The sequence below is a fragment of the Colius striatus genome, chromosome 1, assembly GCF_028858725.1.
Source record: "Colius striatus isolate bColStr4 chromosome 1, bColStr4.1.hap1, whole genome shotgun sequence".
NCBI lineage: Eukaryota > Metazoa > Chordata > Aves > Coliiformes > Coliidae > Colius > Colius striatus.
The window spans coordinates 43518590-43537235 of NC_084759.1; the positions used below are offsets into that span (position 1 = coordinate 43518590).

Sequence of the window (18646 nt, forward strand, 5' to 3'; positions counted from 1 at the left end):
ACACCTGTCTCCTTGGCTTTTCCCTATAGTCCTGTTGCAAGACTCACCCCATATACCAATGGCTTTAATAGTCCCAGCTTCTCTAAAACCTCCAGTAAAGCAATACTAACACCTGAACGGACAGGTAATGCTTATCTTTTCATTGATTTGCAGTGCTTACAGAATTGCTTAATTGAATCTAATCTTGCTAGTATTTAACAGCCGTGCACCATTTGGATGGTTGTATGCAGACTCACCTCAGTGGGGGATTTTTTTTTAAATTACCTTATATTTGACAATGAACTAGGAGTGGGAGTTACCTCCTGGGTTACACAGCATGATATAGGATAGCGATGCAGATAAACAAACCTTGTTTCTCAACAAAGATTCACCTGAGAGCATAGTTGCAACTGTATCAGCCTAAACAGTCCCTAGCTTTGCCTGTCCTTTACTGCCCATTTCTGCCCCACTATGGCTCTTCCTTATGACTACTGAAACTTATGTGCAGCTGTGTAATGAAATGGCAGAGAGAATTTCTCTGTATTAAAAATGACAGAATCATGTCCCTTTTGGAGCTGTTGTGGTGCTACTATCCAATATTTCTTTTATATATTTGTCATGGATTTTCAGGGGACACAGGAGTTTTAGAAAAAAAAATCCAAACTTTTTATGGGCTGTAAATTGCAAAGAGTTTCATTTTTTCTTCTTCGCTACAAGTATCAGGAGTGAATTTATATCTGTGACTTCTCTTAAGCTGCAGTAGTGGTGGAGAAAGTAATCTGCTGGGGAAGGGGCATTAACATTTATTGCTGATGGAAGCAGGTGTGGTCTCAGGAATTTAGCACCAATGTCACACTGACTTGCATGCAGTTCTCTTTACAGTATGTGGTATCAGTGCAGGAAGCCCTGTTAGGGATATGGGTACTGCAGGTGAGATACAGCTTCAGACAGAACACCTGGTGTAGATGTCTGCATGAGCAAGATGTCCAAGCTCCCCTATTCAATGAAGTTTAGTTTAATCCTTAAATGAAGGCCTCTCGTGCCATTTGAGATACCCTCGGGTGTCTTACCTAGCTTCCCGCTGCTACTCCAAAAGAACACCACTGTTACTACCTCTACAAAACTGCAAGGGTCTCTGTAACTTGCTAATTTAAAAAAAAAACAAACACATTTACCCCTTAAAATCCTTCAAAAGCAAAGTAATGCCCTGCTATTGGAGGTCTTCTTAGAGGACAGATGAGTTTAAGATGAATTTTAGATGGCTGGTTTGAGAAGTGCTAGAGGATGCAAACAAACAAGCATAGCCCTTGTCACAGCAGTTCAGGCCTAGCAGTCTGTGAGGCCTCTCATGGTACAGAGGATGTTAGAGGATGTTAGAAAGTGATTTACTGTTTTATTTGAAGGGGTTTTTTTTGAAGTTGGCAACGACTAGATCATGCAAGTGGTTGCAGCTTGATACATATTTTACTCTCACGCAGGGGAAAAGTAGAATCAAGAGCCTTTTCCAAAAGGTAGCTCTATGAAGGAGGCAAGCCTTTCTCTTCTGCTATATTATATTCAGTCTTAATTGTTGTTGTCATCAGTTTATCTGATGAGTATCAAAATGTTTCTTTAATCCCCAAACAGCAAAATTTAGGTAAATGGTTCTGATACAGAGTCTGAGTACTGAGCAGAAGCTGGTGACACATAGATACTTGCTTCTCAGAACAGAGTAGGAAGAAGCACAGTCTCATAAGGATTCAAAAGCAGATTGTGTTCAGACTATGTTAACTAATGTGAGCTGTGAATAGTCTACACAATGGTCTGGGCTATGTGGCACTATTTTGGGAACAAGGAGAGGAATTAATGATCTGTTATTACACTTAGTACTTCTCACAAGTATCGAAGCCCTTTGCTAATTTTTAGTAGATTGCACTACACTTCTAAAAGAACATTTTATCTGTTGTACAGAAAATACATAAAGCTACTGTAACATACATGACAGGTAGTCATGAGTGAAAGATGACCAGATGAATTCACAGACTAAACGTTATGTTTTTCATAGGTTACATTTCTAGGAGTTCCCCTTTGAGCCCACAGTCATCAATAGACAGTGAACTGAGCACCTCGGAGCTGGAGGATGATTCCATCTCCATGGGATATAAGCTGCAGGACCTCACCGATGTTCAGATCATGGCTCGTCTACAGGAGGAGAGTAAGTGTTTTTTCGTCATGTTTTCAAGATACTCTGAGGAAAATCTCACATAACAGCGCAAACTTCTCCAGTCTGGTCAAACAGTGCCTCCTCTTGAGTGCCAAGTGGAAAAACTCTTCACCTGCATGGAGAAGGTGCACATGTTTCTGGACTCAGGTTAACGGTACTGGATCTTTCAAAAGTTGATGCTTATATTTTTCTAAGTCCTAACTGGTAGCTCCAAACACTTTTGAGTACATTTAGATTTAGAAGGTTTAGAAAGTCATTACTAAAAATAGTTTTGTTTCTGTGGAGGGAAAATGCTAAAGTGTTTTTCTTATGCATATCTTTCATGAGAAATGTAAAAATAAGCATCTCTCATGGATTTCTTTGCCTCTACTTTGATTTTACTGAATTATCAAGTGAATTCTGAAATTAATTCCCCTTTAAATCCTGAATGAGAGCATTTAAATTTAATATCGTGCTTTGAGACTTGTGTTTATGCGCAAATCTAAACTCAAAAGCATGTTTGACTTAGATTATGGTTTGGCTTGATAGTAATTTTTGGAAAATATCTTTATTCGTATATAAAGGGCACTTGACTTAAGTCACTCAGCCAGTATGTGCAGTATCGTTCTCGCTTGTTGTTAGTGCCAAGTGAAGCATCAGGGAGGAAATAATGAGATGAAAATCAAGAGAAATTAAGAGATGATGATTTAAGGAAAATGCCACGTAATAAGACATTAAATAAAATAAAAATAAAGATACAAAGAATTACAGTACTTAATGATAGCTATGCTTATCTCCTTCAGAGTGAGGTTTAAAAATATACTTTAGGTCCTTAGCTCTTTAAGGAATCAGGTCATTGGCAAACTGGAAGGAAAAGTCCTGTTTCCCTGTTAATCTGTGTCAATTTTAGCAGTTATATCTCCTCCTTGTAGTAGCAGCTGGTGCAGATGTTTGAGCACATGATGATTATTTGTCCACTTAGTCCTTTGAAAAATGGTAATATTATACATGCATACAGGCACACTCTTTTCACAGCCACAAATAGAAATTCCCACTCAAGGCAGGGAGGAAAGCATATTAAGAAGTTTCCATTTTGAAGGAAAGAAATCTGTCAAAGCTGGGGACTTTTTGTAAGTCTAGGGAAGTTGTTACCCACAGCTATTGAAGTTACTTGTCTCCTGGAAATTTGATGTAAACCCCTTTTTTCCCTGGCTACCGTACAGCTGGGAAAAGGGGGAATGTACAAAGGGGTATGGATGATTCCTTCTTGACCTGGAGCAAATGTGCTAAAAGTGGTATGATTTTCTAAAGCTGACCTCTGAGAAGGAAGTGGTAGGATGAGTACCTGTCTAAAGCACTGCTGTTTTACCACTACACCTTGTCTGTGAACTATTGGAACTAATTCTGCTTCAGGGAGCTTGGAGAGACAGAATATTTATATGGGTTCCATGTTGAGGAAGTGTCCTTGTCAATATTTTCATTGCATGAATATAAAAGTTTAATTGCAATAACTTGCAAAATCAATAGTGTTAATTACTCTGAGGATGTTTAAAAGTTAAAAACTTAATACTTGTGGAGTCTCCTTCCTTGGAGGTCTTCAAGACCCACCTGGACATATTCCTATGTGACCTGATCTAGGCTGACCTGCTTCTGCAGAGGGATTGGACTTAGGTGATCTCTAAAGGTTCCTTCCAGCCCTACCATTCTATGATTCTATGTAGTCTTTCTGTTGGCAGAGAAACAGGTGCCTCCTGAAGGCAGTTCATCTTAGTTAAGAGAAGTATCTAAAACGTCTTACGAGTACTGCATTTTGGAGATACCTGTATTATTTTTTTAAGTTTTTAATAGAAGGGGATGTTGAGGGAAATACTTCAGGCTTAGATGCGTGAAAGGTAGAGACTGAAGAGATCAGATGAATGTTACGTCAGATCTTCAGACTAGTGATATTGTGAATCCAGTTCTTGCTGTAAAATTATGTCTACTTACCTGTTTAGTTTTCAGGATTGAAGTGCATGTTAAGAGTTAATCACTTAACAGAAGCTGAGTCATTCTCTTCTTGGAATTTACAGGCCTCAGGCAAGATTATGCTTCAACTTCAGCATCTGCGTCAAGACACAGTTCAAGTGTCTCTCTGCACGCGGGAAAGAAAGGGACGTGTGGTGACCAGGAATACGATCGTTACAGCCTTGAGGACGAGGAAGAGTTTGACCACCTCCCGCCTCCACAGCCACGACTGACTCGCTGCTCCCCCTTCCAGAGAGGGATTCCTCACTCACAGACTTTCTCCAGTATCCGGGACTGCAGGAGGAGCCCTACCTCCCCGCACTTCCCTTCAAATACTTATCAGCAACCCTACTATTCTCCTCAAGCCCAAACTCCAGAGCAGCAGCCAAATAGGATTAATGGAGGTGGGTTACATGCTTTGCTAAGAAGTGACCTTTTCTCTGTGCAAAGTGCCAGGGCTGTTTTAAAGGTCCAGTTGTGTCAATAGAAGGAAGTGTGTTTAGTGTGTGACACATAGATCAGTCCATGAATTGTGGCAAGCAATTTAAGCCTGTGCAAATTACTGAGGTGTATTATTGTGACGTAAATTGCTACAAAATGTAATCTGTGACCTGGTTATGAGAGTTGTTACTTTAATCTGTTCTGAAGCATTGCAAGGATGACCGCAAAGGAAGAAAGAATTAAAAGGAAAGAGCATCCCTTAGCAGGCTGGTGGTTAGAAGGACTGATTAAGATTTTGACCTTGGCCTATGCTTGTCCATTGTGGATACAGTAAAACACAAAAGGAAGAGTTTTCATATTTCCGTTCCCTTTGTTATTCCTGACTTTATTGTTAATGCAGCTAGCGTTGACTACTTATTGCAGGGGTCAACACTGCTTTTGTACCAGATTTGGTAGGACAAAATTGTTAAAGTAGTGAGAGATAATGCCATTCCTGGGCCATTGCTGTTTTTTTACACTGCATTTGAAATATATTCCAGAGTCTCTGGAAGATTTGTCTCTCAATGCTTACTCAGGACATAAGTTTCCCTCCATTGCTGCTGTTACCTTGCTTTCATTTCTTATTATGATCACAATTTCCTTCCTTCTGCTGCATCTTACTTTCTTATTCCTTCAGTCTTTTCCCCAAGCTAATACAAACCAGTCAGTTTTCAGTCAGGGTCTTGTTTGTAACGTTACAGGTTACAGCTCACTCTTGGGCAAGAAAATAGATGTGTTGTTCAAAACAACACAAAGTTTCTATTTATAGAGCACTACAGGTATGCATGTTTCTTTCCTGACAAATAAGATGTGACGGGTTGGTGCCAAAAGCATTTGCATTCAAAGACAGACGTGCCATGGAAGTATAATTGACAAGTGGTAGTATATAAAGAAGGCTGATGCTAACAGAGGGTAGGGCGAGGTGTGTGTTTGTTGGTAAAGCATATGTGCCGTATTAATTTCAGTGTTGTTTTTCTTGCTGATGAGGTACAAGAATGGGACAGCACTGCTGGGCTTGAAGAAGCCTTGGGGAGACAGAAGGGAGGGTTATCAAGTAATTTCAATTCAAGAAAAAGGGCAGGATGTAGCACTGCAATCATTTTATACAGTCCTCAAATGCTTTTCCAGTTATTTTTTTCATGTTCCATATTTCCCATATGGAAACCTCAGAAGGTACTTAGAGGACACTAAAAATACTAGATTCTGAGTTCATTAACTAGAAAGCATATAAAAGACTACCAATTTTACTATGTGGCTGCATTTTTTTTTTAAGAACTTTGAGATGTTGGATAATGTATTTGGTGTAACTCAGAAAGACACATATGGCATCAGTTACCTGTTTGCTGGGATGACAGACAGTCCTATAATAGCCAGTATCACTATCTTTAGAGAGGAATTATCTCTTCAACTGCTGTACCTTCAGCCTCTGACTCATACAGTACTGATCCACATAAGTGGCAAATACTGATGGTGAGGCATCTTACTTGGCTGTGTTCTGTTGGCAGACAAGGAGTCAAGTGCTTGCTGAATTGAGTATATCTCCATGGTATTACGACAGCACCTTTTCGTTGGCATCTTCTCATCATGTTGGCAACAGTTTTATTGTCTTTCAAGGACTCTCCTACACATTGAAATGGAGGTAGACTGCTACACTAAGAATTTGTCTGAACCTCATTATGATGAACAGTGTGTTCCACGCTGTTACAGTTTACCATGACAAATGAGAAAGAGGAGTATGGGAGGTGGAAGGACTTGGTCTGGGATGAAAAAGCAGTATTTAGCCTTGACACAGTGTTTCCTCAAAACTAGTCTATGTGTTCAAAGAAAAGTAAAATTTTTTGCCTTTAGAAACAAATGATGTGAGAGATGCTGCTCTACCTGCTTGCGTTGAAGCTTCTTTGGTGTGGCACAGTAGCTGAGGTACTTTTTGTATGTACTTTGATTTGTGTATTTTGCAAGGTGGGAAAATGTTTATTCTTACAGATTTACAGAATGTTTTTCTGCTCATAATCTCCCTTGTTCAGTAAGGAAAAGAGAATTCCCTGTAGGAGGTTGCTGTCAACTTCATTAAAGAAAGGGGAAAAAATATCTTACTTTGTCATTTTTGAAATTATATCAAGAGTAGTGAGTGATCAGTGGGGAGAAGTTGAGGAAAGAAAATGGACGTAGCTTTAATTTGCAGTTAACTATCTGTGGCAGGAGATATAGACCCTTGAAGCCAGGGTGAGATGAGGTAGTAATTCTGAATAAAGTGTTCAACGTTAGAAAAATGTAGGTAATGACAATCATGAAAAATGGTGTCTCTCACTTAACTGAGACAATCACTTTTAATTCTTAATCTGTATTGGTTCTTTTACACACTTTTGTATCAACTGATGATTCCACAGACTTTTAACTAGACCCTAGTGTGTTTAGGGTGTCACAAATGTTGTAAACCTAACAGATGTAGTTCAGATATTAAACTTAGATGTTCAGAGATCAAGGCATTAATTTATCCTCCTCAGGTAATTAATTATAATGTAAGAAAGTAATTGTAATGCAGTCTACAAGCTTAAGAAGTTCAGAACAAACTCTGAATATCTGCATAATACAGAACATAATATTTAAAACTGAAAAAACACAGATCCTTTACTTCTTCTTTTTCCATAACTTATTTGCGCCTACAATACACATAAGACAGGGCTGGATTTGTAGAGTTTGTATAAAGGGTTTAAATACATGTAGGAAACTGCTAACATAGCTTAAACAATGATACAGTTTGCTCTGAGAGACTAATAATTCTGATTCAGTTTACCATATTCCTTAACAGTAGTGCACTTTTGGCAAGGCTTATGAGTCGTTTTGTTGCAGAGAGTAACAGTGAATGAATATGTGTGTTTTAAGTCACTTCACTGTAGAGCCAACTTAAGCCCTCCTTGCAAGGAGAGCCTCACTGCATGAGGCATTTGGGCAGAGAAAAGATGATGCTTATCAAGAACTGCTACAAGAACTCCCAGTCTGGCAGCCCACCACGAGCGCACGTCTTCTGGGGCAGCATTGCTGTGAGGCCAAGATCCGTTTGTGTGCTACATGGACATCAATCTTCAGTCGGTGACAGTATTAGGTCAGGGAAGGAGAAAAAAATACAAGCAGCAGTGGAATGCAGGTAGCCAACAGCAGTGCTAGGAGCAGAAGACAGAAGGCAAGTGCTGCCTGTTCTAGTGTCCTGCCAGAAAGAAGCTGTGCCACTGATATGAGGCTGACTTCAGAGAGGAAACAGAGTCAGGATGAACTTCCTGGAAAAAAGCTAGTAGTAACTGAGGCAGCTGGGTAAAGAGGCAAACAGCTGTCTTTACTGTAATTTTGTGGAATGCTTGATAAAATAAGTGATGCTTTTGCCTGCTTTTTGACCTGTTTTGCACCAGTCGTCATTATGATCTCTGCTGTGGGGTGCATGTTTCCAGTTGAGGACAGAGAACTCTGTATTTGACAGGTCTCAGTTTTTCCTGTGCTGTGGGCAACAGGCAATTCAGTGTGGATGCCACGTAGAGGGAAAAGTGTGAACATGCAGTAGGTGATTTTTGGCGTATCATTCTGCTACAGATATGTGAGACGAGCAACATATACCACCTAGAGTACACTCATCAAGTGACAAGCACATGTGTATATGCATGGATTGTTTTGAGAAGTTGTCAATAACCAGGAGCTGGTTGTCAGCTCCCTTAAATGACCTATGCTTGTACTTTGTACTTTCAAGCATCTCGATAATACTACATCTGTAGTAGTACATCTCAAAGAAGACTGAGAAAGATGAAGATACCTCTGTAAGGCTTTATATGGCTCCATCCTACTGTGGCTCCATCATAGTTGTTTTAGCCTAGGTTATAGTTGAGACTCAGTTAGTAGGTCACAATAACTGTGAATTCCATAGAAAAGGTGCAGGTCCTTCAGAGTTCCTAGTTGGTGCTGTTATCCTTGTCTTCCTGACTGAATGAACTGTAAACAACTGATGATTTTGTAGATTTGCCACTGAGCCAGATTAATACAGAAGAGGTAGCAGAAACTGCATCAAATCCCAGCATTCATCATAAACAGAACTATTTGGGCAAAGCACTTCTCACCTGAGAGTATATCTCAGCTCTACCCCCTCACTCCTCCTCTCTGATAATTTTCTCATCAGTCACAGGAGACCAAAGAGCTCTAGAAAGGGAAGATTTTCTACTAATGGCATGGAAAAATACTTTTGTGTTCTTATATATTTCTAGCAACCACATGTCTCTCCACATCTCAGTAGCCTCAAATGACATTAAAATCACATAACTTCCTCTGTTTCCAAATAGCAAGCTCACAAGAGCCAGCGTTTCATTTACAAACAAAACTTCTGTAGGACTCTTTCCACTGTTCTTAGGAAAGGAACAGATGACTGAGCAAACTTCAAGACAGAGATGAAAGAGGATGCATCATCCAAGGAGATGAAAGCTGCAAAATGTCACGAAGATGAACATTTCTGGGTTTTCCCCAAACATGGAACTGACCTGCCATTTTCATTGCTTTTCAGGGCCATTTGTCTCAGCAGACACAAGGACTCACCAAAGAAGTAACCCAGATGCTTGATGGATGAGAATTTGCAGGTGCAGCAGGAATCTGCTGCCCAAGGACCGAATGAATCAGCAGCAGAGCAGACTGCTGGAATGAAAAGGGACCGATGAACAGGAGGCAAAAGATTTGGCCACCCATGACATGAGGATATCCAAGCTACTTCTGTGCCTGTTTTTCCTGCTAATATAGCAGCATCCACTGGACAAGGCACAGATCATGCCTGTGGTGGCTGATGCAGTCCCTGAGTGGAAGAGTGTGCAGAATCCAAGGAATTCTGCTTATACAGCATGATATGTGGATAGGATTAGAGAAGCTGGTTTACATAGTGCAATCTTCCCTACCACCATCCTGCTGCTCAAACCTTTTTTGCCAAGTGCTGTAATGTTGACCTAGGATTTCAGAAGCTGGGATTTCGAAGAGTAGATTAGGACTCCAAAATTAGCAGTAGCTACAGACATCTCCTAATCATGATTTTTCTGCCACTCTTGGCCAAGGCTTGCATCACTGGAAGACAGTTCCCCTTCCAGTTAGCAGAATCGAGACTATTTCAGAAATAGGGAGCTATAGTAGCTGTAAGGATAGCACCGTGTGCATCCCCAGGACAGTTTTGGGAGGGTGATATTATCATTGAGTTATTAATACTGAACTGAACTATGGTGGCAATACCTTTGCTAACATTCACTGCTGTACCACTGACAGTGTCACAGTGAGTCACAACTGATGAGAACACAACTCTGAATCTTTGATGAAGGCTTACTCTTAAAACTGGTTCTTTATTAGGATTTGGCTGTACTCTCACTTCCAGGAACTCAAACCTCGCATTTCCTTTTCCTGCACTGGAATCTTGTCTAGCTTACCTCCCATACCTACTGTTTGATTTCAAAATTATGAAAATGTAATGGATTTGACATGAATATTTATTTCCTAGACAGTAATGGTTTTCTGTGGTAACTGAGAGTCAGCCTTAGTTGAGATGGAGAGAGAAAAGTCTCATCATTACAGGATATGTGTGCATGAGATACTGTCAAGGGCAGGTAGGCACTAATAATTGGGACTTGAGACATGAGGATGGTAGAAATGCTGGACGTGGACCTGTTACAAGAATATTTTTTACTGTTTTCAGGATTCTGTACCAGTTCTTATCATGAGGACCAGTCATAAACAAAACATCTGGAGTTGTAGCCTTTCTGAGACTCAGTTTGCTGGAGTTTATGGAGTGGGCATCACATATTGAAGTTACTGTTAGTGACTACTAGTACCCTGTATGGATAGAACTGTCCTGTCACTTCTTATTACTTATCAATTGTTAGCAGCTTTAAGGATTAGAGGAGCTCATGATGGTGTTAGATTGGTTATGTATGTATGTGGACTGATAAACTGATTTGCGAGTGAATTCATTATTTCTGTGAACTGAACTTGGCCTGTGTAAAGTTGACCCAAAAGAGCAGTTCCAAGCCATCTGTGATGTGTCATTCCCATGCATAAATCCAAAACAGCCTGGTTGCCATTGGAGAGAGCAGTCATGGCTGCCTTGTAGAAGACAAGCATACCCCTGCTTTCTATTGCGGTGTGGGAACTGGAGACAGACATCTGACAGGCACTGGAACCTACAGTAGGGGCAGGAGCTGGTGGCCTCCATGCTGACCATGGTACCAGAAGAAAGATGGCCGCCTCGTCAGGGTACAGCACTTGAGCTCCAGAACCTGGCCAAGAGACCAGCATTAGTGGTGGCAATGACAGATTAAGGAATGACTTGTTATTTCCCCACAGTGGTGAACAGCTCTACAGGCCTGTTTTAAAAATGCCCACCAAATCAGGCACCACAAGTGGGGCTGGAGAGAGAAACATCAGATTTGAAAATCCTGAGGGCTCAACTGAGGGCTCCAATCAACTGAATCACAGATTCTTAAGGGTTGGAAGGGGCCTTGAAAGATCATCTAGTCCAATCCCAGTAACATGGCCACCTGCAGATACTTAACATTGTAATAAGGTTGGGTACTGAACAGAATTTTTAGCATGTCATTAGCACCTGAAAGCAAGACTTTAGTCACTTAGGATGGGTTTGTCTCACCTGTCTTTAGACATCCACAACGTAGATATCCATGTCTAAGTTTGTCATTGCAGCCTTGCTTTGTATTTGCTGCACAGAAACAGGCAGATTTAGGGCATGATTCGTCTGACCTACTTTACACATTTATGGGAAACTCATCCTTAATATGATGCTTCAGTGTTTAAATCCTTGTGATTCCAAGAATGTGCTGCCAGTTCACATGTTTAAAATCATTTGTGTGTAATCGTGCTGTTAAAATAGTCAGAAGGGTTCAATTAGTAGGCTGGCAATAATGTATTCATATTCCTCCTGCAAAGTAAAACCTTTCTTTTGTGTTAAAGCAACTTGTTTTCATGGTTTTCTACAGAAATGATTCAGAGACTGCTTGTGTCTTGGAAATTCTGATGTGACCGTGGATGTTGTCTTTTTTTGCTTCAGATAAACTTCGAAGAAGCATGCCTAACCTTGCTCGGATGCCAAGTACCCCCACCATTAACAGTAACGCTGGCTTTGCTAGTTCTCCAGTCACTGTGAGGAACAGTCAGAGCTTTGACTCCAATTTGCATGGAGCGAGTAATGGGATTTCAAGGATGCAATCGTGTAGTAAGTACCGATCGTCTTTATCTGCATGCAAGGAACTGATAGTTGTGTTAATTCTGCACCACATCTTAATATAGTTTGGGATTTTAGAAGTTTCTGTTTTGGAAAGTAGATTCTGCCAGTCTTATTAAGCAGTATTGAGAGTTTTATCACCTGCTTGCTTTTTCTTCTTTGCCCATTTCTTTTGTGCCAGCTGTAAAATGACAGTAATCATTAGTAGCAGTACTGTAGAAGCCCAAATAATGCAACTAGTTCATATAAGCTTACATTTTTAGTTTAGACACTATAGTTGAAAACTGCTTTTCTTGGTAATTTATACAATGCAGGTTTGCAGTACACTCTATAAACACTCTTAAAATAACGTGACCTCTCTCCTGCTGAATTTGAGCCACTTTGGAGAAATGTAAACAGAGGATTATAGCCTCAAATATATTTTTTTTCAGTGGAGGAATTAGACAGACTGTGTAATTAGTTTAATTTAGGTGACTTCATGAAGGGGGATGAAGGGAGTGTTGATCTAGTGGATGTTGAATTATTAATGTAGAATGTGAACAAGATAGCTCAAAATCCAAACCCATCTTTTTGGGTTGAGGTACTCAGAGTTAATGGAAAAAGGATTTGGTTTATGCTTCCCATGTCCTGTGAGATTTTGAAGGGAGAAGTTGGCAAAGCCTTTTCCTCTGGGAGTTTCCTTTCCAATTTGAGTATCCAATTTACAAGTATCTTCAAAACTATTAAATTGCATCTTTTCTGGAAAATATACATAACTGCTGGATTTGTTTTGTTTTACTTTAGTCCTGTTTGAATAAGAGAATGGAAGTAGTTGTTCAGATTCCCTCTTGAATTTGCCTGGTAGTGCATTGAGAGTTTAATTTTATTTACTGTTAAAACATATATATATATTATATATATATACACAAAGATATGTTCCTCTTTGTGTTTATTGTATGTATGTATCAAATGGGATTTTTTTGAAATCACTTTTTGAAAAACATTTCTAGTAAGTGTCTGTGCTGGGATATTTAACTAGCTATGTTACAGTAAGAGTTCTACAGCAATATGTTGTAAATATTGTTTAGTTGAATCACACATCTATATTTTCTTCTGTGTCTTTAAATGATCTTAAGATACCTTTTTTCAAAGCCTTGAAAAGGGATTGGCCTGTATGCAGTATACTAGTTTATGTGCTTTGGGCTTTTGGCAGTTTGGTTTTGGTATGTCTTGAACTCTGAAGCAGGTGCGTGTCTGATGTACACCAGAGGGCAGGATTGTGTAGAAAATCTATATAGAAACCTTCTGAAACCCACAGAATTGTTTTAAAATGGTAGTTTACATAATACTGGCCTTGGTATACGCTGTTACGTTCCAGACTTTTTATAGACTTTTTACTGGTTTTATACATGAAGTTTAAGACTTTTGTGATGTTTTACAATGCTTTGATTTGATGTTCCTTAAAGAAGACATGGTTATTGCAAGCAATCTTAGAGAAATCTAAATGATTTAACTAATGAATTTTCACCTTCAGCAATTTCTCCCATTTAAAGCTGTAAGTGCATAGGTGTAATTAGTGTGCATGTAGTGGCTAATCAAACCTCTTTCAGGGAGAAGAAAGGATGAATATAGGATGAGATGTTTGTTCAAAAGGGGGCTCAAGAAGGTATTGTAATTCAGTGTGTTACTGGACACAGTATTGGATCCAAGGGGTTTTTTTTCAGCAGTTTATAATTAGCAAGTAAATGGTATGATGATGTATTTGTTCCTATTGAGATCTCTCTAGAAGTGTTACTACTTGGCCTCGTCTGTTGCGTACTGACCTTGTTACTTCCTTTTCTAACACTCTTTACAGTTCCATCACCAGGACAGCTTCAACACAGAGTTCACAGCATGGGACACTTTCCAGTGTCTGTCAGACAGCCTCTCAAAGCTACGGCCTACGTAAGCCCAACTGTACAAGGTGGTAGTAGTAGCAGCAGCAGCAGCAGCAGCAGTAGCCCCATGTCCAACAACTTATATTCCAACACTGGGATCCCAATGCCAAACAAGACTGCCAGTCAAGGGATTGTAGGGCGCAGTGCTCTTCCAAGACCATCGCTGACCATCAATGGAAGTGGCATCCCCAGAAGTAAAATTGCACAGCCAGTTCGAAGGTAAGAGTTAAACAAACCTCCTTCCCTATGCGGATGTCGTTGGCTTAGATTGTGGGTTGGGTTTTTTCTCCTGAATATGAAACTGGGCTATAAAACAGAAGAGTTTCTACCAGTGCTGAGTCACTGAATGAGTGAAGACTTCCTTCCAAGGAGTGATGGCCAATGCTTGCTGCTAGTTCCTAGTAAACACTGATAACTGATAGAATGCAATCACATCTAGGGTAGAATGGATTGACAGCCATCAATAAGAGATCAAAACCAATGGAAACGTCATATCATTAACTTGTGTGGCTTGCCTTCTTCCAGACCTGTGCCAACTGCTATTGCAATGTCACAGGATGGGCAAATCTTAGAGTACTCAAATAGAAAGAGTTGCATCCCTATTATAAAAGAATTTGACTTGTGATGTTACAAAATTGTGAGGAAGGAAATATCCTGGATAGTACTGACTTTGGCTGAACCAGCATTTTTTCAGTTTCAACTGGGAGATACAGGCAAACAGGGAATCCTGGACTATCACATGCTTGCAGTGAGCTGTACTGTTAAGCAAATGCATTTTTCCAAGACAATTTAATCTCAAAATTATGGGCTTTTTTAGAGCAAGCAAAAAAATAAGCTTGAAGAAAGAGACTATGTTCTATGCTTTAATCACTTAATCACAGCTGTGAGTTAAACTTTTAACTCTGTGTTCTGTGATTAATAGTTGATTAAGCTTCTCAAAGAGAAACTTTCATCAACTTGTGTCACTTCCAACTATTTCTCTCCGTGATATGATTCCCTCCTCTTGTGAGGGCCTGCTGCGTGACCACCTGTTTTTTAGCTGGATGAACTGTCACTGTTTAGCTCTCACAATTTTTATACTTTTCACTGGATACTGGCTAGATCCAGAATAAGTTCAATTGCTCACATTCTTTCTTTGGTTGATTGAGTTACTCAGGGATTGCACTGAAGTGACAGACAACATTTTTGATTTTGACCAACTGTGGTGAAACTTTGATAAAGAGCCGCAAGGTTTCTTCTTTGATGAAGTCTGTACCATGAGATTTCTATTATAACCTTCTTTGCTCTCTGCTGGAACTCTCTGTTAGACTTCTTTATAGCAGAGGATTTTCTTTCTTTGTTTCTTTTTCCTTTCCTCCACTTCCATGTTCTTCTGCAGAGCTCTTAAATCTTTCATAGCAACATGTGAGAGAGACTTTCTGGGTCATGAAGACCAGTCCCTTGCTATTTTGTAACTTCAATACAGCAGCCAGTATTAAAGAAAAACAAAATTAAGATGTTTCAGTGGGAAAGTAAGACACTGTACTCTCAACACTGTTTTTATTAGAAGCTGATTCAAATCAGTAACAAGGCTATTTATAGTCCAGAAAGCCAGGGCTCCTGCCTCCTTACCTTCATATGTACCTTAGCAGTGTCATCTGTTGCTTGAAGATGATCTTTGCACAAGTTTGTAGGATTGTAAAAGCAAGGACAGGTTGGAGCTCAACCTACAGATCTTTCAGATCCTCATTTCATTAATGCAGTGGAAAATAATGGCATTTTGAGTTCATGTGGAATCTTCTTGGAAGGAATTCAGCCATCAGAGTCAGAAGTGTGAAAACAAGGCTTGAGAACTGGTTTTACAGTTTCACGGAATTGAGACACTTTATTTTCAGCCAATTCTGTAAGTTTAGGTGTAACTGAAATGTGCTCGTGGAAAATTAGAGGTAATCTGCCTTGTCAGCAGTGAGTTTGCAGTCAGATTGAGCCAGATGGGTTTTTTCCTGTTTTTAAAAATCTTATTTGAAGCAGTTACCTTAGGTAGTACCTGGAGAGTTTGGAAGATGGTCTACAATAATTTTGTAATAAATCTTCATTGATTCATGAGAGATACAGCCCAAGTGTGAGGCTGGGGGACCAGAGGCTGTAGAGTTCCCTGCAGAAGTGGTGGTACTGGGACCGATGGCTCTCTGGCTTCAGCTGTAGGATGGGAACATGTTGTCACATGTCTTGGTAAGAGGGTCTTGAGCAGGACTTGATAGAGTTCTTCAACTAATCAAATGCCAAAATTCTTTAGTGCTGTTTTTCTCATGAGCATGCTGAGCACAACAGCTTTTTGGAGAATGTTTCCTGTGGGATGTCTACCATCCATAGTGACAAAAACAAGTTTTTATTGCCCTGAAAAAACAAGTCTTCCTATTTGGAGAGGTCTCGTGCATAGTGACAGTTATTCACCAAATTCCTTTTTTATAAACCTTTTAACCTGCTAAGACCAGTAACAGTAATGGGATCTCATTTGAAGGGGCCTTAACTTCACTATAGATCTTTACATTCACAGTAGCTTGGAGCCAGAAGTATGCCAGAATGAAATCTCTTAGCAAGCCACAGAGCCTGTGTTACTGCAAAAGTAAATGTTTCTTACCTTGGTCTTTCACATGCAATATGACTTCCTTTGCTTTTTATTTTTTTTGTCATTTGGTTAATGCAGTTTTCTTCAGCCTCCAAAGCCACTTTCATCACTCAGCACGATGCGGGATGGGAACTGGAGAGATGGCTGCTATTGATGAAGGATGCCCATCAACGATGGAAAGAAAAAAGTGCAGATTTCCTTACCCAGCTGGCTGGGTAACACTGATTTGGGAAAGGAGGGTCATACAGTATTATTTCCCCCCAGGATTTTAATATGTAACCATCCATAATGCCATGTCATTTTTAAAAAATGAACGGCTTATCAAATACTAAAAATTGCACTTGATCAGTTACCTGGACAGCTGCATTGTTATCAGACCAACAATGGCAGTGTTAAAGTACTATATATGTGCAAAGTACCAGAATATTTCTTTGGAAAGAACTAGAAGGTAATGCTTCTGGGCAGCTTTGCCATACTGAAATCCTAAGATAATGTATTTGGTGTGAAGGCATCATGCAATTTATTCTGAATTTGGCGCGAATTACGTACGTGCTTGAATTTCTTTTCTAGTGTTCCCAGTCCGTTTTATTTTGTATCCTTAACGTTCATTTTAACTTGCCTGAACCTTGAACAACAATGAGAGATAATTTAACTTTTCTGTGCCATAAATAATATTTTTGGGGTAACGTACTTTTTTTAGCGCTAGGAACATACCTTACGGAATCATACCCTTGGCAATACAAAGCAGTTTGTTTATGTTGCAGAAGCGCACACACACACATACACCCCCCCTCCAAAAAAGTAGCATTCACTGGAATTTGCCATCCAGCTGGGACAGCGTGGTTTTGTTGGTCTTTCACCACTTATTCAATTGTTAATTTATTGTCATAGTGTTTTGTATTTAAAATGGCAGCAAAAGTCACGTTGCACTTATACGGTGATCTCTAAAACTACAGTTGATTATCAGTACTTTATTACAAAGAATAAAACTGTAATGTTTTATTAACAGTTGCTTATGGAAAATGAGTTTTAATGCAAATAAATCTTTTTGATAGATCTTTTACAAAATCCAATTGCACTAATCGATGCTTTCTTATAATGGCATATGACTTAATATTTGATTACGACTGTGTATACTGCTGTTTTGGAATGTTTCCGAAATAAAGAATCTATTTCAGCAATAATGCTGTTCTTGAGTGTGCAGTGCAGACCTTGTCAGAATGTAGTAACTGGCATCTACGTAGTTCCTGAAGCTTTTATTACTTAACATTTGTAAAGATTATGGTGTATTTTTGCAAATATTAACTAAGTTCATCTGAAAAATTCTGACTTAAAAGATTTTTTGGTGTTACGAAGCCATAATATGCATAGAGACAAATGTTTTATTTGTAAATCAGTCTTATTATCATCTTAAGATTTTTTTATCAATGTTCAGATTCCACATTTGCAGATGTGACGTGCAATGAGAAACAGAGATTGTGTACCAAGTGAGTCTTTCACCATGGCTCCGAATTTGCTCTCGGTCTTGCTCTGGATATGCTCAGGACCTGCTTTTCTTAAAAGAGCAAGCTAAAATAAAAAGACAGGAGAAGATTTTAGTGGTGAGTAAAATCTTCATTACACTGAGAAGTAACTGTATAGTAATGCAGTAGTATCCCTGTGGAACAGAACATTGTTTAACATAGATCAACCAAACACTTCCGTTTTCATACTTTACTTCTAATCCAGTTAAAAAATGTTTAAAAAAACCCAACCCAACTGTTGAAGCAGGTATCAAGAAATATTCCAACAAGGAAGTTGCCTCTGCACAGGTGGGTATTTCAGTGGGAGTGTGCCAAACTCATTTTGTTCATAAGAAACTTTAACTGGAAGACATTGCTGCTGGTTAAAGTAGTTATTTGTAGACAGTCTCTTTTGTCTTGAATGGGTTATCTTGCTTACAGGCTGATAGTGATAGTGCAGAGCAGCTTAGGGGGTAGTTTTTATATTTACTTAACAACAAGGAAGGCTGCAGAACCTTCCAAATTAATAAGCTCTTCTGGTGCTAGGGAACCAAAGCAATCTTTTTCACAAAAGATGGCTGGAGACCAGTGGCAATGATTAGCATCTGCACACTGCCGACCATACCAGCCCTGGTCTGCACGATCTCTCCACTCCCTTAGTGCCAGGATTTTATCCCTGTTCCTCTATTATCTGGGGGACCTCAGCTCTGCATAACTCTGTTTTTGAAATGGGTT

The 18646-nt window shown here is 39.5% G+C and overlaps 1 protein-coding gene across 4 annotated transcripts in view; it reads left to right on the top strand.

Annotated features, from left to right (window-relative positions):
- The window catches only part of SLAIN1 (SLAIN motif family member 1), a 46565-nt gene extending 29075 nt beyond the window's left edge, over positions 1–17490 (top strand). Inside the window, exons 3-7 of one of the 4 annotated variants that reach the window (XM_061995854.1) lie at positions 2024–2173; positions 4231–4569; positions 11712–11876; positions 13720–14020; positions 16488–17490. In XM_061995854.1, the coding sequence (XP_061851838.1) occupies positions 2024–2173; positions 4231–4569; positions 11712–11876; positions 13720–14020; positions 16488–16563 (1031 nt within the window). In that variant the 3' untranslated portion in view covers positions 16564–17490. Of the gene's footprint in view, positions 1–2023; positions 2174–4230; positions 4570–9182; positions 11651–11711; positions 11877–13719; positions 14021–16487 lie in introns of those variants that run through there. The other 3 variants (XR_009818691.1, XM_061995874.1, XM_061995863.1) reach the window with 3 other exon arrangements.
- The last annotated feature ends 1156 nt before the right edge of the window (positions 17491–18646 follow it).